A 21,949-nucleotide genomic window follows, 5' to 3' on the forward strand; every position below is an offset into this window, starting at 1 on the left:
TAGCCTAGCGGGCTTCTTCGGATGGACCAATAGCGAAGAGAGGAGGGCGGGCCGTCGGCGCCGATCGACCAATGAGAAATAATGGGGCGGGGTCACCGGGCGGAAGCGGCAGCGCCGGGCGGCCGGGGAGGAGGGGGGGCGGCTATGGCGGCGCCGGGCGGCGCGGAGGTCGTACAGCTCAACGTGGGCGGCAAGAGGCGCGTGGGCCCGGACCCCGGATCCCCCGGACCCCCCCCGAACCGCGGGGCCCCCCCCCGGACCCCTCCAGCCCCCTCCCCTGGTTCCCCCCCTCATCCTTCCGGGTCCTCCCCATTCTCCTCCTGCCCCCCCCCGGCACCTTGGGGTCCCCCCCCGTGTCTCCTGCCCCCCCCCGTCCCCTCGGAACCCCCCCAAACCCTCAGGATCCGCCTTGGCTTCCCCCCCCCCGGTTCCTTGGGTCTCCCCGGCACCCCCCGGGGGTTCCTGCCCCCCCCCAGCCTCTTTATGCTCCCACCGAGTTTTTTTGGGGGGGCCTCCAGAATCTTTATCTCCCTCCCCCAGACAGTGTCCCCCCCCAGGGTCTTTCTGCCCCCCCTCCCCAGTTTTATGAGGGGCCCCTCAATGTCCTTCCACTCCCCCAAAAAAATCTTTGCCCCTCCCCAGGATTTTTATCCCCCCCAGGGTCTTTCTGACACCCGCCCCCGAGGTGTTTTGGGGCCCCCCCAGGGTCTTTGTGTCCCCCCCAAGGTTTTTCTGCACACCTCCCCCCGGTTTTTCTCCCTCCCCTCTGGGATTTTCGCCCCCCCCCCCAGATCTCCCAGCCCCGCTCTGATACCCCCCCGCCCCCCAACAGGTTCAGCACATCCCGCCAGACGCTGACCTGGATCTCGGACTCTTTCTTCTCCAGGTGACGGGGGGGACACGCAGAGCCCCCTGCCTAGGGAAAAGAAGGGGGGGTGCCCACACTAGCCCCCCCCAGCACTTAACACCCCCCCCCCCCCCCCCGTTTTCCCCCCCCTCCAGCCTCCTGAGCGGCCGAATCTCCACCTTGAAGGATGAGACTGGAGCCGTGAGTCTTCCCTTCCACGCCCCGAGGTGGGGGGGATTCCCTTTTTCTGAGGGATGTCCCAAAATATCTCTTTCCCTCCCCCCCCAAAAAAAAAGATCTTCATCGACCGGGACCCCACCGTCTTCGCCCCCATCCTCAACTTCCTCCGCACGAAAGAACTCGACCCCCGCGGCGTCAGCATCTCTCTCCTCCTCCATGAAGCCCAATTTTATGGCATCACCCCCCTAGGTGACGACTCGGGGAGGGGGGGGTGTCCCCTAAATATTCCCAATTTTGGGGTTCATGCCTCTGTTTTTGCTTCCCCCTCCCAGTTCGCCGCTTGCAGCTACGGGAGGAATTGGACCGTTCATCTTGCGGCAGCGTCCTCTTCAACGGCTACCTGCCCCCCCCAGGTAAAGCCGAACCCCCTCTTTGACATGGCACGGGGCAAAATCACCCCCTAACCCCCCCCAAAAAATTTCTGATATCTATTCCCCACCCCCCACCCCCCCCGACAGTCTTACCGGCCAAACGCCGCAACCGGCACAGTGTGGCGGGGCCACAGATCGCCACTCGTTTGCCAATGACGACCGACAGGGCCCCGGTGCGACGCAGTAACACCATGCCCCCCAATTTGGGTAACGCTGGTTTACTGGGGCGCTTGTTGGAAGAGCGAGCCCCCAGCACCAGTAAGTACAGTTACAACCGGGAAGTTGTTTTTTCCTGGTTTACTGTCGTGGCACAAGTTTTTACCGGCTGAGTTTTTCGCTTAGCGAGTGAACCGGGAGCAGTACGGATTGTCTGCGGGCATCACAACTGGATCGCAGTGGTTTACGCCCAGTTCCTCGTCTGCTATAGGTAAACTGGGAGAACTGGGGATCCCTGTTTTGTGCTGCCGGTGTCCCCAAACCCCCCCACGCCCCATTTCTGGTTCTTTTTCCTGCTTGTCGCCAGGATGAAGGAGACATCGGGGTGGCAACAAGTCTTCTCCAGCCCGCGGTTGGACTGGGTGATCGAACGAGTGGCCCTCAACGCCAAAGTCCTCGGCGGAGCTTTGGGCGACCACGACAAGATGGTGGCGGTTGCGTCCTGCAACGAGATCATCCTCTGGGCCCTGCAAGCCGATGGCAACGGCAGCGAGATCGGTGAGGGAAATCCCTTCCGTCCTCGCCAAATGGATCCCGGAGGTTTGTGGCAGGATCCGACCCTCCGTGGCTTTTTCCTGGATGTCTTCTCCTCACCCAGGCGTCTTCCACCTGGGAGTACCGGTGGAAGCCCTCTTCTTCGTTGGGAACCAACTCATCGCCACCAGCCACACCGGCAAAATTGGCGTCTGGAATGCCGTTACCAAGCACTGGCAGGTGAGCGCGGTTGTTACTGTGTCCGAATTTTCCCCAAATTATCCTGAAAAACCCCCAAACTCCCTTCCCGTCCCTCCCCGCAGATCCAGGACGTTGTCCCCATCAACAGCTACGATGCTGCCGGCACCTTCCTCCTCCTCGGTTGCAACAATGGCTCCATCTACTATGTGGGTGAGCGCCGATGCTGCCGCTGTACCCGCCCCGGCCGGTGGCAATGCCAACACCGCCATCACCGTCCCTCTGTCCGTGTCCACCCCCCAGACGTTCAGAAGTTCCCCCTGCGCATGAAGGACAATGATCTGCTGGTGACGGAGCTCTACCGCGACCCCACCGAAGACGCCGTCACTGCCCTCAGCGTCTACCTCACCCCCAAAACCAGTAAGAGCTCCCCCTCGCCCCAGTGGTTTGCTACTGGGATGAACTGGGAAGTGTTTGAGGGAGATTTTTTTTTTTTTTTTTTTTTTTGGGGGGTGCGCGCATCTCCAGGTGACAGTGGGAACTGGATCGAAATCGCTTATGGCACCAGCTCCGGCGTGGTGCGGGTCATCGTGCAGCACCCCGAAACGGTGGGCTCGGGTCCTCAACTCTTCCAAACCTTCACCGTCCACCGCAGCCCTGTCACCAAAATCATGCTTTCGGAAAAACACCTCATCTCTGGTGAGCACCAGGCTCGGGGAAACAAAAAAAAACCCCCAAAAAATTAAAAATGCCACCCGATGAAATCACTGGCATTCGCCTCTCATCCCCGTTCTGTCTTCCCAGTTTGCGCCGACAACAACCACGTCCGGACCTGGACGGTGACTCGTTTCCGCGGGATGATTTCTACCCAACCCGGCTCGACGCCGTTGGCTTCCTTCAAAATCCTTTCCCTGGATGATCTCGACGGTCCCGCCGGCTGTGGCGCTGGCACCGATATCGGTAAAAAACCCGCCGGTTCTGGCGAGGAAATGGAACGCGGGACTGGCGCTGAGCTGTGGTGGGGGGGTTTTGGTGTTTTTTGCTGGCAGGACCCTTCGGCGAGCGGGATGAGCAGCAGGTCTTCATCCAAAGAGTAGTGCCAGATGCGTGCCAGGTCTTCGTCCGGCTTTCTTCCACCGGCAAAAGGTGAGCTCTACTGGATTTACCGCCGGTGAAGGAAAAATTGGGGTGTTGAGGGGGTGTCATGGTGTCCCCCCCCAACACTTTTAGGATCTGCGAGGTGCGTTCGGTGGATGCTGCCGCTATCACCGCCTTCACTGTCCACGAGTGCGAAGGCTCCAGCCGGATCGGCTCCCGGCCGCGCCGTTATCTCTTCACCGGCCACGCCAACGGCAGTGTCCAGATGTGGGACCTCACCACCGCCATGGAGATGCTGGGGAAGCCCCCAGGTACGTGGAGGGTGGGGGGGAGATGATTTTGGGGTGCCCCCCCCAAAAAAATAGCCAGATCCTCACCCTTTGACCTGCAGAAGCTGGCGGTTTGACTGAAGAGGAGCTGTTACGGCAACTGGATCAGTGCGATTTGGCGTTAACTGGCCCCCCTGCCCCCCCCCAGACCCCCAACACCAGGTAGGGGAGTGCTACGTCCCCCCATTTTTTTCCCCTCCCCAGGTTTTTGGGGTTCTCCCACACACACCTCAGCCCCCCCCTCTTTTTTTCTCCACAGCCTCCGGTCGCAGGAACCAAACCGGGGGGACACGCCAACCCCTTCCCCCCCCATGCCGAAACTCCGCGGGGAACCCCTGGGTGTCCCCCCCCCACTCCGGTATCGGGGGACAGAGGGGGATCCCCCTTTTTCGGGGAGTCCCCGAGGGGGGGGCAGCTTTGTAGAACGTTGCCAGGAGCTGGCCCAGCGTCTCGGCCCCCCCGATCACCCCGAAACTCCTCGTTTTGGGGGGAAACCCAAAACTTTCCGACCCACCCCGCCACGTCGACCCCCCAGTTCCGCTCTCCCCAGAGCTCCTCCCCCCCCGGGGCCCCCCCCAACCGCCGATGCTCTCCCCATCGTCCCGTTAGTGACCCCTAAATCTCGCCTCAACGAGACGTCGTTTTGAGGGGGGCAGGACCCCCACACACACATGTGCCTTCATTTTGGGGGGGCAGTGCTGACCCCCCCCCCCCTTGCCCCCCCATGGACTTGGGGATGATTTTGGGGGGGCTCAGAGGACGGGGGGGCCCCCCCAATGCCCAAGCACCCCCAGCGCTGCGGGTTTTGGGGTTCCCCCTCCATACACTCCCTTTCCCCTCTGCTTTGTGCCCTGTGTTTTTTGGGGGGTTCCCCCCAGTGGTGGCCTATGCCCCCTATTGCTCAGCCCCACCCTATAGCTCAACCCCCCTATAGCCCCCCTCAGCACCCCTATAGCCTGACCTTACAGCTCAGCCCCCCTATAGCCCCCCCATATAGCCCTGCCCTATAGCTCAGCACCCCCTATAGCTACCCTCCAGCCCTATAGCCCCCTCTGACCCTATAGCTCAGGCCCCCCCCCCCAGCAGGTCACTTGGACATGGTGCCAGGGGCAGGATGTGGGCAGAGCCTCACGGGGGGCGGGCGTGTGTCAGTGCACTGGGGACATGCACACGTGTGTGCACACCCACGGCTGGCACATGCATGTGCACAGCACGGACATGTGGTGTCTGGTGTGGGCGTGCAGCAGCACAGGCATGTACGGGCTCATACGCATGCAGGCGGCGTCACACACGTGTGCAGGCTCGCACACGTGCGTGCAGCTTTGCACGCTTGCCCACAGTTTCATGCACACAGCCTCGCGCATGTGCACACAGCCTGACCCGCGTGCACGCAGCATCACGCGCACGCAAGCAGCCTTGCACACATGCGCCTTTACATGCTTGTACACGTATGTGTGCGCAGCCTGACGTGTGCAAACAGCATCAGATGTGTGCACGCAGACTGACACGTGTGTGCATGGCCTCACACGTGTGTGCACGTTAGGGGTGGGGGTTAGAATCAGGGTTTAGGGTTAGGATTAGAGTTAGGGGTCAGGGTTAGGGTTTGGCTAGGGGTTAGGGGTCAAGGTTAGGGGTTAGAGTCAGGGTCAGGCTTAGGGTTTGGCTATGGTCAGGGTTAGGGTTAGGCTTAGGGTCAGGCTTAGGGTTAGGCTTAAAGTTAGGGTTTGGCTAGGGTCAGGGATCAGACAATGCCATTAGGGTTAGGGTCAAGGTCAGGGGTCAGCAGATACTGTTAGGGTCAGGTTTAGGGGTCAGGGATCAGCAGATGCCCGGTTCCCACGTTGCACTGTCTGCTACAAGAATTTCACAGAAATCAGGAAATTAAACCCTCGGTATGTTCCGGTCACCACGTCTGGCTCCAGAAGTTGACCAGAGGACAAACAGACCTGGTCAATTTCCCAAAGAATATTAAAAAACATTTTAAAAATACCTTTTTTTTTTTTTTTTTATTAGAGGGATGAGAACAACGTTATTCGCGACAAGGCGGCGTCTTTTTTTCCTACACTTTTATGGAAATTAAACATTTTTTTGTGGCCGCTAACGGCTTGGAGGGTACCAAAAGAGTGAAACAAATGACCCTTCCACACATATGTATGGAAATTGGGTTTATAAATCTGTTACTGAGGTTTAACTGTTTCCTATCGCTTTAAAACTTGCCCTGCTTTCACCGTTGTGGCTTACCTAATGCAGATTTTTCTGCAGAACGCAAAAATACTCCTAGTTCGCTCTTGAAGGGCCTTTGGCAAAAAAAGAAACCCCAACTCGTCGCACTTTGCTTTCCCTTAATTAATAATTGTAGGTTGCTTCAGGATTTTTTCCCTCAGTGCTATCAATTACCCGACCGCGTGTAATTTCCACGAGCTATTTCATACGGATATCGGAATGACAATTACTGCGTCAATCCAACTGAAACTTCTCTATTTTGGGGGGTTTGTTTTGGTTTGGTTTTTTTGTTCCAGAAGAAAGATAAAAAGTAGGCAGGTATAAAATTCAAAAAGCCCTAAAAATGTAAAAAACGGAAGCCTTAAATCACCCCACTAACCAAAAAAAACCCCAAAACCTTAGCAAATAAAAAGCAGCCTCTCACAAACGAGCAGAGCGGAATCTGCGCTGTGAAACAAGAGCAAATCACACACGGCAGCGACAACGGAACCAGTAAAAAACCCGAGACCGCTGCTCTTTATTTCCTGGCAGCTTATAGAAAAGCGACCTGGGAGGAGCTGATAGATACAGCTTAATGATTTAATACGTTTTTGTAGGGGTACGGTGTTTGGCTTTATGCTGTGTTGGAGAAACAATACTCTTGGCTTCTACTTAACTATGGATTGGCAACTAGAAAGGAAAAAACCAAGCCCTAAGCCAACATTTTTTTGTCTCAGAGTCACAGTAGTGTTAACTTTTCTGGGCAAATTTTAATTTGTCTGGTCTGGTTTTTAGGCGCAGAGGCTTCACACAAGTTGGAAACCAGAGCCAGATGATGCAGAGTAGCCAAATATTGTTGGTTTGGCTCCTTGCTCTCCCCACCCCGCTGTCTGTCCCTCCATCCCCTGCAAGGCCTGGGAGCACCCTGCACCCTCCTTCCATCTCCCTGCTCCCCCTTGGGACCCCAATGCTCCCATGACCTTGCCTCCTGAGGCCTTGCCTGTGCCTCAGATTACTTTTTTCCCTTTTTTCCCCTCTCTACAGCTCCTCAGATGCCGCTGTCCTGTCCCTGCTCCCCTGTCCTCTCCTCAGCTCCCCTCCCAAGCCCCTCACCGTGGCCTCAAGCCTTCTCTTGGCACTCTGGCTGCCCGCAGGACCCCTCCAGCTCCTTGTCCCGATGCATCCCGAGGCGATTTGGGTTCCCTTGGAGGGGGGGGGACGACGCTTTTGCCCTCCGGTCTGGCAAAAGGCGGAGCGCTGCCGCCGCACGCCGAGCAAAGCCGGTGCTGCCGGTGGGGCACTGCGCATGCGCGGTGGGGCTCGTGCGCACCGCTGCCGACTGATGAATGAATAGTAGTACTACTGCCGGGGGGGCTGCGCATGCGTAGTAGGGCTTGCACTCATTGCTGCCGACTAGTGAATTAGCGGTACTACAGCGGGCGACCGGCGCATGCGCGGTAGGGCCAGTGCTCACTGCTGCCGGCTGATGAATGAATAGCAGTAGTACAGCGGTGCGCCGCGCATGCGCGGTAGGGCCAGTGCTCCCTGCTCTCCACCGGCAGGGACCCCCTCCACTAGCCCAGGTTGCCCAAAGCCCCATCCAGCCTGGCCTGGAACACTGCCAGGGAGCCAGGGGCAGCCACAGCTTCTCTGGGCAACCTGTGCCAGGGCCTCAGCACCCTCACAGGGAAGAATTTGTTCCCAATATCTAACCTAAACCTCTTTGGTTTTAATTTAAAGCCATTCCTTCTTGTCCTGTCACTACGCTCCCTAATACACAGTACCTCTCCAGCTTTTTCTGTAGGTAGTGAAGCCACGTTGCTGTCACCAATCACAACTTTATTTTCCATATGCCTGAGCATAGTCTCCAGGAGGATCTGCTCCATGATCTCGCCGGGCACAGAGGTGAGACTGACTGGCCTGGCGGTCCCTGGCTCTTCCTTTTTTCCCTTTTTAAAAATGGGGGTTATGTCCCCCCTTCTCCAGTCAGCAGGAACTTCACCCGACCACCGCAACTTCTCAAATAGGATGGAGAGCGGCTTGGCCACTTCATCAACCAGTTCCCTCAGGACATGCGGATGCGTCTCATCAGGTCCCACAGACTTTGAGGTCCCTTCCAACCCAAACCATTCCATGATTCTATGACTTGTGCACCTTCGGGTTCCTTAGGTATTCTCGAGCCTGATCTTCTCCTACGGCGGGTGGCTCTTCATTCTCCCAGTCCCTGCCTTTGCCTTCTGTGACCCAGGCAGTGTGGCTCGAGCACTTACCGGTGAAGACCAAGGCAAAGAAGTCTCCGAGTACCTCAGCCTTCTCCATATCCTGGGTAACCAGGTCTCCCGTTTCATTCCGGAGAGGACCCACGCTTTCCTGCATTTTCCTTTTATCACTGACGTACCTGTACAAACTTTTCTTGTTGTCCTTGATCTGTGGCCAGACTTAATTCTATCAGGGCTTTGCCTTTCCTAACCTGATCCCTGGCTGCCCGGACTGTTTCTCTGTATTCCTTTCAACCCACCTGCCCTTTTTCCCACCCTCTGCAGGTTTCCATTTTCCGTTTGAGCTTGTCCAGGAGCTGTTTAAGGGCCGCTGAGGGAGGTTTTAGGCCGGACCCCCCCCCCGGGTGCTCTCACCTTCCGACCCAAACCATTCGGTGCGCAGGGAAAGGGGCGTGACCAGAGGGGGGCGTGGCCCCGATGAGGGGGCGTGGCCTCGTGAGGGACGTGGCAGGAGGGAGGGGGCGGGGCCGGCGCAAAGGGGCGGGGCCGCGCTGCGGCACTTGCCTCCTCCACGCGACGAGTCACCTCCCCCCCCCAACTCCCCGCCCCTCCTTTGCTCCCATTGGCAGCACCGCGGTCCAATAGCGAGGCGGGCGATCCTCCGCCGGAAGAGGCGATCCTACCTGGCTGCCATCTCATTGGCTGAAGTTTTGCGTATAGCGGAAGGGGCGGGGCGGAAGGGCGGGCGCATGCGCGGTGCCGCGGTGACGCACCGTGCGTGCCGTGCGCGCTGACGTTGCGCGGCGGCGACGGCGCCTACCGAGTGCGGCGGCGGTGAGTGAGGGGCGGCCCCGGGCCAGGCCGCAGCGCCCGGCCCCCACCGCAGCGCCCGGCCCCAGTCGAGGCCCTCGGGCCCGCCCCGGCCTCCAGCCCCACCTCAACCCGCAGCCCCGAGGTCCCGGTCCGTTCTCCCGGCCGCTGGGCCTGGGCCGCCCCCGGCGCGGCCTCCCCGGCAGGGCCCTGACTGACCGCCCCCCCCCCCCTCCCGGTACCGGGCCCGGCCCCCGCCCCCCGCCTTGGCCCCTTCGTTCTCCCTGACGGCGCTGGGAGCGCCCCGCTCCCGGTTCTGCCCGCTGGGCCCGGCGGGAGGGCGGCGAAGGGGTCCGGGCCCCCCCCTCCCCGCTCTGCGCCCGGGCCCGCCCCGTTCCGCGTCCCACGGTCTCTCGGTGTCCCACGGTCCCTTCGGGAGCTCCCCCGGTCGCTTCCCCGTTCCCCTTTTCCAGGGCGTCGGGTACCGGGAAGGCGACCCGGGGGGATCCCGCGTTTCTCTGGGTCCCGGAGGGGGGGCACCCACCCGGGTTGGCCTGGCAGGCCTGAACCGGCGCGGTGGGGTGCTCCCGGTTGCATGGGTGGGGTCCGCGGCCCTGACACCCCCTGTCCCGCCCCCCCCCCGTCTCTCCGCAGGGATCTCAGAGGCTCTCCTGCGGGAACGCAACCGGGGGGCCTGGCCGGAGCTGTCGGGGCCTCACGCCCCCCCCCATGCCCACCCTGGCCCGGGGGGGCCCCCACCGCAGCCACCGCATCGCCGCCATGTGAGGGGAGGGGGGTACGGCCGGTTCCGCGTCTCCCCCTCCCCGCCGTATCGTATCCCCCCGGCACCGCCATGATGTTCCGGGATCAGGTGGGGATCGTGGCGGGGTGGTTCAAGGGCTGGAACGAGTGCGAGCAGACGGTGGCCCTGCTCTCGCTGCTGAAACGCGTCACCCGCACCCAGGCCCGATTCCTCCAGCTCTGCCTCGAGCACTCGCTGGCCGACTGCACCGATATCCACCTCCTCGAGGCCGAGGCCAACAGCGCCGGTGAGTTGTGGCGGGGGGGGGGTCTTCTGGGGGCACCCCTGGTGTTCTCTGGGTGGGTGGCCAGGCTCTGAGTGGACAGGTGGGCTCCCTGGGGAACCCCAGAACCCTCTGGGTAGATGGATAGGCTCTGGGGGGACCCCTTGGGTGGATGGGTGGGCTCTGGGGGGACCCCCAGGGCTCCCTGGGTGCATGGCTAGGCTCCCTGGGGACCCCCGGCGCTCCTTGGGTGGATGAGTGGGCACTGGGGGGACCCCTGGGTCCCTGTTCTTGCTTTGCAGAGCCCCCAAGGGCTCTCACCACTCCCAGGGGCTCCCCACATGGTCCCGGGTGCCCCGCAGGAGCTTTCTGGGGATCCCAAAACCTCCCTGGGTGCCTGGCAGGGGGGTCTCCCTGTCCCTTCCTGGACAATTTGGGGGGCTCATGGGTCTCCTTGGGAAAAACTGGGGGATTTTACCCCAAACTTTACCCCCCCCATTTGCAACCCAGGCAGCAATAACTTATCTCCATTGCCCCCCAAATCTCCCTGTACCCATCCTGACATGACATCATTCTGCCACCACCCCCCTCACCCCCTTTTCCCCCCCCCAAACAGCTGCCATCAGCCAGTGGCCGCAGGAGCCGGCGGAAGCGGCGGTAGCCCTTCTCCTCGCCCACCTCCCGCTTTTGCAGCCGGGCAACGCTGCCGCCAAAGCTGAGTACATGAAACGGCTGCAGAAAATTTTGGCGTACGCCATCGAGAGCAACCGGTGCGTGGAGGAGAGCCGCCAGCTCCTCTCCTACGCCCTCATCCACCCCGCCACCACCCTGGACGATCGTAGCGCCCTGGCTCTGTGGTTGGGCCACTTAGAAGAACGTTTGGCTACCGGTGGTCCCCCGCCGGCGCCAGCCCGACTCTCCCGGCCCGATGCTTCTCGCCGGCCACCGCCTCCCCCCCACGAGTGGCCCGAACACACGGCCACTGAGCTGGGGCCGAGCTGGCCCGAGGCAGCTCCCCGGGAGAACGGGCACCCGCCTTTCCACCCCCCCACCGGCGGCAACAGCCTGGGGGGAGCGGGTGAGCTGGGACAGAGGAGGGGACTGGGGGGGGACAGGGGGGACAGAGGAGGGGACTGGGGGGGACAGGGGGCTGGGGAGGGGACGGGGGGACAGAGGAGGGTATTGGGGGACACAGGGGATGGGAAGGGGCCTGGGGGGGGTCAGAGGGGGGAACAGAGGAGTGGGTTGGGGGTGGCTGGGGGTGGGGTTGGGGGACACAGGGGACAGAGGAGTAATCTTGGGGCGGTTGGGGGGACAGAGGGGACAGAGAAGGGATCTTGGGGGGGTCAGGGGGGACAGAGGAGGGGCTGGGAGGGGCCTGGGGTGTGTGTTGAGGGTTGGGGGGGGGCCTGAGGAGGGATTTGGAGGGGCCGAGGAGGGGCTCTGGGGGGTGTGGAGGATTCAGGGGGGTCCCCCAGCCCCCTCTGACCCCCCCTCCCCACAGCTCTGCCCTGCCAGCTGCACCCCAGCCCTCTGAAGCGTTCCCTCTCGCTGGCGCCCGGCAGTCCCCAGGGAGGGGGCACCGAGTGGGCGGGGGGGGGGGGAAGAACCCCCCCCCCCCCGTTGTCGTGGTGCCCCCTCCCCCCCCGCCGCCCCGCGTCCCCCCCCCTTCTTTCGGGGACCACGCGCCCCTCTCCCCCCAGAGCAGCGTGGCTTCCTCTGGCAGCGAGCAGACCGAGGAGCCGGCCGGCGGGCGCAACACCTTCCAGGAGGACGGCAGCGGGATGAAAGGTGGGTGACGGGGCACCCACGGGGGGCGGGGGGGGCCGCGGGGACCCGGCGCCTCAGGGTCACCCCCCCACTTCGTGTCACCCCTTCCCCCCCCCCCCAAAAAAAAGACGTCCCGTCGTGGCTGAAGAGCCTGCGGCTGCACAAGTACGCGGCGCTCTTCTCCCAAATGACGTACGAGGAGATGATGACGCTGACGGAGCATCACCTCGAGTCGCAGGTCTGCGCCTGTCCGTCCCCCCCGCCGCGTCCCCTGGATGAGGGGACGCGTCACCCACCCCCCCTTGTTGTGTGTGTGTCCCCCCCCGCAGAACGTCACCAAGGGCGCGCGGCACAAGATCGCCCTCAGCATCCAGAAGCTGCGGGAGCGGCAGAGCGTGCTCAGGGCGCTGGAGAAGGTGGGGGTGCCTGGGGGGGGGCTCTTGGGTCCTGGGGGGGGCACTGGGGGGCACTTGGGTCCTGGGGGGGTACGGGGGGGGCACTTGGGTCCTGGGGACGGGACACACAGGGTGGCACTCGGGTCCTGGGCAGGGGGCACCGGGGGCACTCAGGTCCTGGGGGGGGCACAGGGTGGCACTTGCATCCCTGGGGGGGGCACTGGGTGGCCCTGATTCCGCCGTGTGTCCCTGGCGTGTGTGTGTCCCCAGGGGGGTCCCTGGCATGTGTGTGTCCCCCCGCTGTGTCCCCAGGGTGTCCCTTGTGTCCCCCCATGTCCCCAGTGCTGGGGGGGGGTACAGCCCCTGATCACCCCCGCCATGTCCCTATTTGTCATCCCCCCCCCCCCCGCCAGGACATCCTAGAGGGGGGCAACCTGTGGACGGCGCTGCAGGAGCTCCAGCAGATCATGGTGACCCCCATCAAAGCCTTCCGGCCCCCCCCCGGCCGCCCCCCCCTCTAATGGCCCCCCCGAAGGGACCCCCCCAGGGGCCGCTGACGCCTTCGCCCCCCACCCGCCCGCCGACGCCGAAGCCCCCGCAGCCCCTGTGCCCGACGGGGACATCCCGGGCCAGTTCACCCGTGTCATGGGCAAAGGTGAGACCCTTATCACCGTGGGGGGGTCCCTAGGGTGTTCGGGGCGGGGGGGGATTGGGGTGCTCAGGACCCCCCACTTCAGTGTGCACCCAGCTGCTGGTGTCGCGGCCGGACGAGGAGAACATCACCAGTTACCTCCAGCTCCTCGAGAAGTGCCTGAGCCACGAGGTAGGACAGGACCTGAGGTGGGGGGGGGGTCCGGGGGGGTCCGCAGGGCCATGCCCCGCCCCGCCCTGACCCTCCCCGGTGTCCCCGTCCCCCCCCAAGGCGTTCACAGAGACGCAGAAGAAGAGGCTCCTCTCCTGGAAGCAGCAGGTCCTCAAGCTGCTCCGCGCCTTCCCCAAGAAGGTGCCGCTCGACGGCCCCGGCTATCGGCCCCCCAAGGGGTAGGTGGGCATTTGTATTTGCCCCATTTGACCCCCCCCTCATTTTGGGGGGGGGTTCTCGGCCCCCCAGCCCCCCCCATGCCCCAATTTCCCCCCTGGCTGCCCCATTCCCCCCCCCCCCCGACTCGGGGTGCCTCAGTTTCCCCTGGGGGGGGGCATCACCCTGACTGCCCCCTGTGTTTTGTGCCCCCCTCCCCGCAGCTGGGCCTTCGGCTCCAACTCGCTCCCCATAGCTGGCTCTGTGGGGGGGGCGGGGGGGCGGCGGGGGCAGCGTCCCTTCGCGTTGCCCCCCCGCGCGCTGCCCCCCACCCGCCTGGGGCTGCTGGGACCCACTGGGGGGGCTCCCACCCCCCGGCCCCCCCTCGCCGGCCCTCCCCTCGGCACCCAGGGACGCCAGGTGGGTCCTTCAGGGGGGACACAAATTTGGGGGGGTGGGGAGCAAATGCGGGGGTCCTTGGGGATTTGGGGGTGGGGGGGCACGTGAGGATTTGGGGGGGCAAATTTAGGGGGGTTCTTGGGGATTTGGGGGGGGTTAGGGGTGAGGGGGAGATGCTGGGGGGGTGGGGGGGGTCCCTGAGGAGTTGGGGGGGCTGGATGAACTTGGGGTGTTCGGGTGGGGGCCTTCACCCCATGATGGGGAGAAACAGGCGCCCCAACCCCTGGCCTTCATTCTTGGGGGGGCCCTCCTGGCCACCAGCGCCCATGTATTGGGGTCCCCCCCCACTAACCCTCCCTTCCATGTGCGTCCCCCCTCTGCAGAGCCTGTGGTTCGGCGCCGGGGGGGCCCCGGGGAGCCGCAGCGCGGTGCAGCGCACCCACTCGCTGCCCGTCCACACCTCGCCCCAGGCCCTGCTCGCCTTCCCCCAGGGTATGGCTGGGGGGGGCCCAAAACTGGGGGGGTGCGGGGGGCGGGAGTAAAACTGGGGACACACACACAGATGGGGGGGGGGGGGGCTGTGTTTTCCTGGCCCCACCAGGGGTGGGGTGTTTTGGGTCCTGCTTGGGGGGGTCCTTGGGTCCTTGTTGGGGGGGTGAGGATGTTGGGGGAGGTTCAGGGAAGTGGGGGGGGGGGGGGGGGGGGGAGGAGGGTTTGGGGGGGTTCTGGGTGTTTGGGGGTGGCAGGAGGCCTGGTGCCCCCCAGGAGGGTTTTGGGGGGGTCTGGGAGGGGGGCAGGAGGCCCGGGGCCCCCCCCTCACCCTCGTGTGTTGTGTCTGCGCCTCCCCCAGAGTGCCCCCTCCCCGGCACGGACCTGGAGATCAACCCCACGCTGGAGTCGCTGTGCCTGAGCATGACGGAGCACGCGCTGGGTGGTGAGGGGGGGCACGGGGGGGGCACAGGGAGGGACGGGATGGGGGCTTGGGGGGGGACATGAAGGGACACGGTGGGGGTGAGGGGGGACACAGGAGGGGGTGAGGGGACCCAGCCCCCCCGACACCCCCCTGACACCCCCCCCGCCCCCCCCCGCAGATGGCACAGACAAGACCTCCACCATCTGATGGCGCCGCCCCCTCCCTGGAAAAGGGGGGGTCGCCCCCTTAACACACACACCCCCCCCGGGGGGGGCACCATGACCAGTCACCCTCAGTGCCCCCCCCACCCCACACACACACCCCCCCCCGGGGGGGGACCCTAAAATAAACGGGGGGGGAGGGGGGATATCATACTCCTCCCCCCAACCCCCCACCCCCAGGCCGGGGGGGGAGGGGGCTCCAGTGGGGGGGCGGGGGGGGCTGCGTTGACACTACAGGGGCTGCGAGTGGGGGGCGGGGCTCTCCTGGTCCCTCCCTTTTGCTTGTTGGGGTTTTTTTGGGGGGGGTTCATTGCGTTTTCACCATTTTTAATAATCCCCAAATCCCTTCTTTGGTTTCGTTTTTTTTTTTTTTTTGGGTTTTTTTTTTTCTTCTTATATTATTATTATTAATATTATTTTGGGGGGGTTTTGACCCCCCGGGGAGGGGAGGGGGGGGGAACCCCAAATTTAGGTACATGTTGACCCCCCCAGCCCCCCCCACCCCCCCCGTCGGTACAGCCCCTCCCCCCCCTTTGTACACGTAGCGCGGCCCCTTCGCGATAGAAACGTTATTTTAGATACATTTTATTATGAATAACTTTTGTTATGACTATGGCTGGTAACCATGACTACGTTATTAAAGAGAAAAAAAAAAAAAACCAAAAAAACCACCCAAAAGAACCCAAAGTGCCTGGTTTTTGCCCCAAAACGGGGATGGGGGGGTGCAGGCTCAACCTCACTACGAGCCACCAGAGAATCCCCCCACTCAGTCGCTGGAGGAGTCGGAGGCGTCGCTGGGGGTGTCGTCGTCGTCGGAGCCATCGTCGGAGGCGTCGCTGGCGCTGAGGTGGGGGCTGCGGGGGGGGGGCGCCCCCCCCTTCCTCCTCTTCCTCTTCTTCCTCTTCCTCCTCTTCCTCGTCGTTGTCGCTGCCAAAGATTTCCTCCTGATCGCGGGCAGCTCGGGCGGCATCGCTGCCCCCCCCGCCGGTTGCTCCCCCTGCCTTCTTCCTCCTCCTCTTCCTCTTCCTCCTCTTCGGCCTCGTCCTCGTCTTCCTCCTCCTCTTCCTCGCTGCGGGCCGAGCCCCCCCGCTCGCTGCTGCTTCCGGAGCCTTCGGCCTCCTCCTCTTCGCCACTCGCTCCCCCCTCGCTCTCGCTGCCTTTCTCCCGCTCTTCGTCTGAGGAGGGGGAGGAGAAATTTTTGGGGGGGGGGGGGGTTTGGGGGGGGACCCCAATTCTGCCCCCCCAACCCAACCCAAACCAAACCTGATCCCGCCGCTTCCTTCTCGGCCTCCATCTCCTCCTCTTCCTCTTCCTCCGGCTCGTGGTTCTCCAGCTGTGCCCGCCGTGCTTCCTTGGGGGGGGGGGGCAGAAAGGTGAGGGGGGGGCAGCAGGACCCCTGGGTGGGGGGGTCCCCGATGCAGCCCCCCCCAATTCCGTACCTGGGCCTCCAGCTCCTTCTCGTTCATGTCACGGTGCTTCACCACCAGCACCGCGTTGGTGCCCGACTGCACCCCTGCCCGTGCGCGCCGCTTGCTCAGCCGCACCCTGGGGGGGGGGACACGGGGGGGGGGTGTCAGGGGACCCTGGGACTGCCCCCAAACCCTCCTGACCCCCAGTGACTCCCCCCCAGACCCCTGTGAACCGCCCAAACCCCTCCCAACGCCCATAACCCCCCAGAGACCCCCCCAAAATCCTGACAGGTGGGGGGTAGGGCCTCAAGCACCCCGGGACCCCCCCAAACACCCTCCCCACACCCCAGGGAGCCCCAGTCACCCCTGAGGGAAGGGGAACACCCCCCCCCAGTGCTCCCAGTATTGGGGGGGGTCCACAGACCCCCCGTCCCCCTCAGCCCCCACCTGGTCTCCAACTCATTGTAGTAGACGCCGTCGCCCTCACGGAAGATGAAGAAATAATTCTCCTCGTAGCCCTTGCTGGCTTTGTTCTTCACGTTCCAGTTGTACTCCCGGGCGATCTTATAGTCGTACCTGGGGGGGGCACACCGGGGGGGGGGGGCTTCGAGACACACCCACCCCACCCCCCAAAAAAAAACCCCCCCAATGCAGCCCTCCAAAACCTCATGGGCTCTGCCAGGGGATCTCCCGCTCCGCTCCTCGTCGTACAAGACGACCCCAGCGATACAAGACACCGCCCCCCCCCCCGAGATTTATGACCCCCTCCTCATAATATAGGCCCCCCATCGCGATACATTCCCCCCCCCGTTGTGATATAGCCCCCCCCGACTTCGTACACGTCTTCGGGGGCGTAATCCATCTCCTCCTCCTGGTCCCGCTTCCGCTTGCGCAGCGTCTCCTCCACCGGCAAGAAATAAGCCACGAACTGGTTCCCCTCCTCGTCCATCATTCCCCTGCGGGCGGGAAGGGGTTAAAAACGGGTTGGTTTGGGGGGGGGGGGGCTAAAAGATCCCCCCCTCAAAATCTGGGGGGTCATGTTCCTGACCTGATCATGGCCTGTGACATCATCTCAAGCGCGGCCGCGCCGCTGGTGTCCTTAGGCGCCGGGTCCGAGTCAAAGATGACTTGGGCGCAGGGGTTGATCCACATCTGGGGGTGGGGTAAAAAGGGGGTGCAGGGGGTTAAAAAGGGGGTGGGGGGGCAAAAAAGGGGGGGGGGAAGCCCCACAGCATCGCCCTTACCTTGAAGTCAGGGAAGACGGGCATGACCTCGACGGGGGTGACGCGGGGTTTGCTGTAGTGCTGCGTGATCTGGGCCGGGGCGGGGGGGGGCACAGGAGAGTGTCTGTGCCTCCTCCCACCCCCCTAAATCTCGGAGGGGTCCCCAAATATCCCAGGGGGCCCCCCCAAGAAAACCCCCACCCCCTCACCGCTTTTTGGGCGTCCTCGAAGGTTTTCTCGATGGCGGCAATCTGGCTGTCACGATCTTTGTAAATCTCTTCCTCCGTGAACTGCTGCTTCACTGAGACGCCGATCCTGAGTGGGAGGGGAACACACGGACACGAGGGGGGCGTTGGGGGGGGGCACAGACACCCCCTTGGACCCCCACCCCCACGGGAAGCCCCCCCAGACGCACTTGACCTCAGGTTTCTCGTTGGAGACGCCGTAGCGGTTGAATTCGGTGGAGATGTATTCGGTCTTGCGCATCCATGGCACCACCTTGGCATGTTGCTGCGATCTAAAAGCGGGGGGGAAACATCATCATCATGCCCCCCCCAGGGATCTGGGGGTGTTCTTTGCCCCCCTGGCCCGATTTTGGGGTGCCCCCCCCCCAATCTCTTACCTCTTGGAGCTGGTGGGCGCTTGGATCTCCTCTTCCAGCAGCTTCTCATCCGCTGGGTCCAGGAGCACTTTGGCGGGGGGGGGAATGGGGAAATTTGGCTTCTCCCCCCGCCAGTGTGAGGCCCCCCCCCCCCCAATTTTGGGGTCCTCCCCCCAGCATTGGGGTCGCCCCCACCTTAATTTTGGGGTCTCCCAACCCCTACAGGCAGCTTGGTTCCCTCAGCCCCAGGGTGGATGCGCTCCCCTCCCTCCCCATATCTTCCCCCCCCAAAAAAAAATTTGGGGGACCCCTCCCCAAAAAAAATTTGGGGTGCCCCCGGCCCTGCCCACCGCTGGGGTCGATGCGGTAGGTGTCGGGGTTGATGAGGTCGATGGTGACGCCCAGGTCAGGCTCTGTCAGCAGGTCGTGCTTGTGCTGCTTCTCCAGCGATGTCGCCTTGTACTGCACAAACCTGGGGGCGGGGGGCAAGTCCAGGCACCCCAAAACCACCCAAAACCACCCCAAAAATCCCCATCCCAAAAAACTACCCCCAAACACCCCAAAACCTACCCAAAAAACAGCCCAAAATGCAAAAAATCCCTACGCTAAATCACCCAAAACCACCCCAAAAATACACCCCCACCAAAACCCCAAATACCCCCAAAAAACCCCACCCCCCCTCCTAAAGTACCCCCCCAAGCACCCCAAAATGACAAAAGTAACCCCAAACCACCCAAACCCAGCCCAAAATCCACCCTAAATCACCCAAACCCCCCCAAAATCACCCCAACCCCCCCCAGAATGCCCCAAAATCTCCCTGAACCCCCAAACTGGGGACAGCCAACCCCCCCAACCCCCCTCCTCTGGCTGGGGAACCCCCAAATTATCCCACCCCAAAACTCCCGTGTTTTGGCTCAATTTGGGGTGTGGGGGGGGTCACCCCCACATTGGGGGGGGTATCACCCCCAAATTGGGGTGCGGGGGGGGTCGCCTCCAAATTGGGGTGCAGGGGGGGGGGGTCACCCCGTACCGGTTCTGGTCGAAGGGGTAGGTGATGAACTTGGGGTCGAAGGGGATGTCGGGGAGGCTGTTGCAATACTTGACGCGACAGACAACGCCCGACCTGGGGGGGGAGGGGGAAGGGGGGGTGTCACCCCAAAAACACGGGGGACCCCCCTCAGGGAGTGGGGGAGGGGCGCTGCCCCCCCCCCCCCCCAAACCACCCCCCACTCACCTCTCGGGCAGCGTCCGGTGGGAGCTGGGCCTGTGGGGAGGGGGAGGGGAGCGCGGGGGGGGCGGAACCCCGACACCCCCCAAAACGTGTGCTATGATGTCATGAGGGGGACCTCCCACCATCCAGGACCACCCCCTGCTCTATGACATCAGGAGGGAACGCCATCCTCGTGCTACGATCGCCTCCCCCCGCCCCGCCCTTCCCCACGCGTGTTATGATGTCATGAGCGGACTCCGTCGTACAGACCCACCCCCCCATGTGCGCTATGACGTCAGGAAGGGATGCCGGTTTACACCTCCCCCCAACGTGTATGACATCAAGAGGGGACCCAGGCGTCCAGGGCCCTCCCCCCCCCCGTCCCCTCCATGCGCTATGACATCAGCATATCAACCGGGACCCCCAAGCCTCCCCACGTGCGTTATGACGTCAGCAGGCCACCCCCCGCGGTGCGTCTGACATCACGAGGGGACCCAAACAGTTCGGCTCCCCCCCCAACCCAGACCCGCAGTCCCGCCACCACCCCCATGACGTCACGGCGTGACGTCAGGCCCGTGACGCCACCGTACCTGTGGCCCGGCTCCTCCCGCTGCGCCTGCGTCTGGATGGTGGGAGCCATGACGGGGCCTTGCGCAGGCACCGCGGCGGGCAGCTACTTCCGGGAGCCGCTAGGACCCCACCCCGTCGTCCTGACGTCACTTCCCGGCGCGCAGGGCCTGCCGGGTACGGAAAATGGCGGCGCCCCCACAACCGCCGCCGACGGGGCCTGGGCCTGGGCCCGGACCGGGCCCGCCCGCAGCTCCCGCGCCGCCGCCGCCTCTACCCGCCGCTCCCGGGCCGGGACCGGGACAGGCACCGGGACCCGGGCAGCCCCCGGGGCCGCCGCTACCGGCGCAGGTGGCGGCTGCGCAGGCGCAAGACTTCGACCCGGTGCAGCGGTTCCGCCTCCTCATCCCTCAGCTGAAGGAGAGCCTGCAGGTGGGCGGGGCCTGCCGCCGGGTGAGGGCGGGGCCTGCCGCCGGGTGAGGGCGGGGCCTGCCGCCGGGTGAGGGCGGGGCCTGCCGCCGAGAGGAGGCGGGGTTTACTGTAGTGGGCATTCTCCTGCCGCCGGCAGTGGGCGGAGCGTGCGCAGAAGGGGCGGGGCCTGTGGCCGTGGGCCTTATGCTGCCGCGAGGGGGCGGGGCGCTGGGAAGGGGCGGGGCCGGCGCTGGCGGGAATGGTGTGCCCCCCCCAGGGGTTGGGGGGTCATTATGTCCCAGGGGTGTCCCCGTGTCCCCTTCCCCCATCAGTGTCCTCCCCCAGGAAATGAGTCACCATGGGGATAGGGGGGCCGAGTGTCTCCCCCGGGATGGCTGTGTCCCCCCCCCCGACCCCCTTCTCCCCCCCCCAGACCCTGATGAAAGTGGCGGCGCAGAACCTGGTGCAGAACTCCAGCATCGACAACGGGCAGTGAGTGACCGGCCCCCGGTGCCCCCCAGCGCCCCCATCCCAGTGCCCCCCCAAGTATGCCCCAGTGCCCCCCCAGCACCCCCCAGCACCCCCCAGTGCCCCCATCCCAGTGCCCCCCCAAGTATGCCCCAGTGCCCCCCCAGCACCCCCCAGTGCCCCCCAGCGCCCCCATCCCAGTGCCCCCCCAAGTATGCCCCAGTGCCCCCCCAGCACCCCCCAGCGCCCCCATCCCAGTGCCCCCCCAAGTATGCCACAGTGCCCCCCCAGCACCTCCTAGTGCCCCCCCAAGTATGCCTCAGTGCCCCCCAGTGCCCCCCAGTGCCCCCAGTCCTCCCCCAGGCACCCCCCCGTCCCCATCCCAGTGCCCCCCAGTGCCCCCCCAGTGCTGACGGTGCCCCCCCGCCCCGGTAGGAAAAGCGCCGACGGGGCCCTGCAGCGCTTCGACAAGAGCCTGGAGGAGTTTTACGCCCTCTGCGACCAACTGGAGCTCTGCCTGGTGAGTGACACACCCCCCCGACCCTGGGACCCCCCCCGGACAGTCCCTAACCCCCCCCAGCACAGTCCTAACCCCCTCCCCCAGTCCTAACCCCCCTGGCACAGTCCCCAACCCCCCCAGACGGTCCCCATTCCCCCCCATCCCCCCCTCTCCCCCTCCTCCTTCCCCCCCCAATCCCACCCCATCCCCCCAAATCTCATCCCCCTCCCTCCAAGTGTCCCCCCCATACCTACCCCCCCCTCATTGCGTGCCCCCCTTGCAGCGCCTGGCCCACGAGTGCCTCTCGCAGAGTTTCGACAGCGCCAAGCACGCCCCCGCCCTGGTCCCGGCGGCCCCCAAAAACGAGGGGGGGGCTGGGGAGACCCTCCCGTACACCCAGTACCTCCCCCTCATCAAAGCCCAGATCGCTGGCGCCAAGGACATCCACAACGCCCTGCTCGAGGGGGCCAACAAGATCACTGGCAAGCTGCCCCCCCCCGGGGCACCCTGACTTCTTTTTGGGGGGGCCCCTGCTGGGGTCATGGACCCCCCCAAAATCACCCAGAAGGGGGCTGAGGGCAGATATGGGGGTTTGGGGGGGGTCCTGGTGTCCGGTGTGGGCATCTGAGTGTGGATACGGAGGGCTGGTGACCCCCCCCGGGGGGGGGGGGGCTGTTTTTTTGGGGGGGCCCGGTTTTTTGGGGAGGCCCCACTGGGGTCACAGACCTGCCCCCCCAAATCTCCTGGGGGGGTCTGAAGGCAGAATGGGGGCTTCGGGGGGGTCCTGGTGTCCAGTGTGGGCATCCGAGGTTTGGG

The 21,949-nt window shown here is 64.1% G+C and overlaps 4 protein-coding genes and 1 long non-coding RNA gene across 5 annotated transcripts; 4 read left to right on the forward strand and 1 right to left on the reverse strand.

Annotated features, from left to right (window-relative positions):
- The first annotated feature begins 108 nt into the window (after positions 1 to 108).
- SHKBP1 (SH3KBP1 binding protein 1) lies at positions 109 to 5,384 on the forward strand. Its single transcript, XM_075738575.1, has 17 exons — positions 109 to 197; positions 833 to 886; positions 1,003 to 1,048; positions 1,144 to 1,276; positions 1,360 to 1,440; positions 1,546 to 1,716; positions 1,801 to 1,885; positions 1,982 to 2,172; positions 2,273 to 2,388; positions 2,472 to 2,559; positions 2,650 to 2,766; positions 2,875 to 3,045; positions 3,151 to 3,306; positions 3,396 to 3,492; positions 3,577 to 3,755; positions 3,836 to 3,935; positions 4,033 to 5,384. Exons 1-17 carry the CDS (start codon positions 145 to 147, stop codon positions 4,418 to 4,420), a joined length of 2,226 nt encoding a protein of 741 aa, XP_075594690.1. The 5' UTR covers positions 109 to 144; the 3' UTR covers positions 4,421 to 5,384.
- Positions 5,385 to 5,410: 26 nt separating this feature from the next.
- LOC142599039 (uncharacterized) lies at positions 5,411 to 5,760 on the forward strand. Its single transcript, XR_012832789.1, has 2 exons — positions 5,411 to 5,441; positions 5,483 to 5,760. It is a non-coding gene; the product is annotated as an uncharacterized LOC142599039 (long non-coding RNA).
- A 3,958-nt stretch (positions 5,761 to 9,718) lies between these two features.
- SAMD4B (sterile alpha motif domain containing 4B) lies at positions 9,719 to 14,884 on the forward strand. The gene is given in 14 exon segments (XM_075738632.1): positions 9,719 to 10,053; positions 10,646 to 11,107; positions 11,534 to 11,630; positions 11,666 to 11,820; positions 11,928 to 12,037; positions 12,129 to 12,215; positions 12,608 to 12,697; positions 12,699 to 12,849; positions 12,932 to 13,017; positions 13,117 to 13,235; positions 13,437 to 13,632; positions 13,995 to 14,103; positions 14,462 to 14,545; positions 14,703 to 14,884. Coding segments are annotated over 14 exon segments (1,971 nt in total). The 5' UTR covers positions 9,719 to 9,857; the 3' UTR covers positions 14,732 to 14,884.
- A 430-nt stretch (positions 14,885 to 15,314) lies between these two features.
- Positions 15,315 to 19,896, reverse strand: PAF1 (PAF1 component of Paf1/RNA polymerase II complex). The gene is given in 16 exon segments (XM_075738630.1): positions 15,315 to 15,623; positions 15,625 to 15,725; positions 15,727 to 15,920; positions 16,009 to 16,096; positions 16,185 to 16,290; positions 16,602 to 16,730; positions 16,994 to 17,110; positions 17,203 to 17,306; positions 17,399 to 17,467; positions 17,587 to 17,692; positions 17,793 to 17,894; positions 18,000 to 18,066; positions 18,329 to 18,450; positions 19,009 to 19,101; positions 19,213 to 19,242; positions 19,779 to 19,896. Coding segments are annotated over 16 exon segments (1,590 nt in total). The 5' UTR covers positions 19,829 to 19,896; the 3' UTR covers positions 15,315 to 15,511.
- Positions 19,897 to 19,941: 45 nt separating this feature from the next.
- MED29 (mediator complex subunit 29) lies at positions 19,942 to 21,792 on the forward strand. Its single transcript, XM_075738631.1, has 4 exons — positions 19,942 to 20,187; positions 20,600 to 20,658; positions 21,070 to 21,154; positions 21,417 to 21,792. The coding sequence occupies exons 1-4, from the start codon at positions 19,942 to 19,944 to the stop codon at positions 21,642 to 21,644; spliced, it is 618 nt and encodes a 205-aa protein (XP_075594746.1). The 3' UTR covers positions 21,645 to 21,792.
- Positions 21,793 to 21,949: the final 157 nt, after the last annotated feature.

The sequence above is a fragment of the Balearica regulorum genome, chromosome 34, assembly GCF_011004875.1.
Source record: "Balearica regulorum gibbericeps isolate bBalReg1 chromosome 34, bBalReg1.pri, whole genome shotgun sequence".
In the NCBI taxonomy this organism is placed as follows: Eukaryota; Metazoa; Chordata; class Aves; order Gruiformes; family Gruidae; genus Balearica; species Balearica regulorum.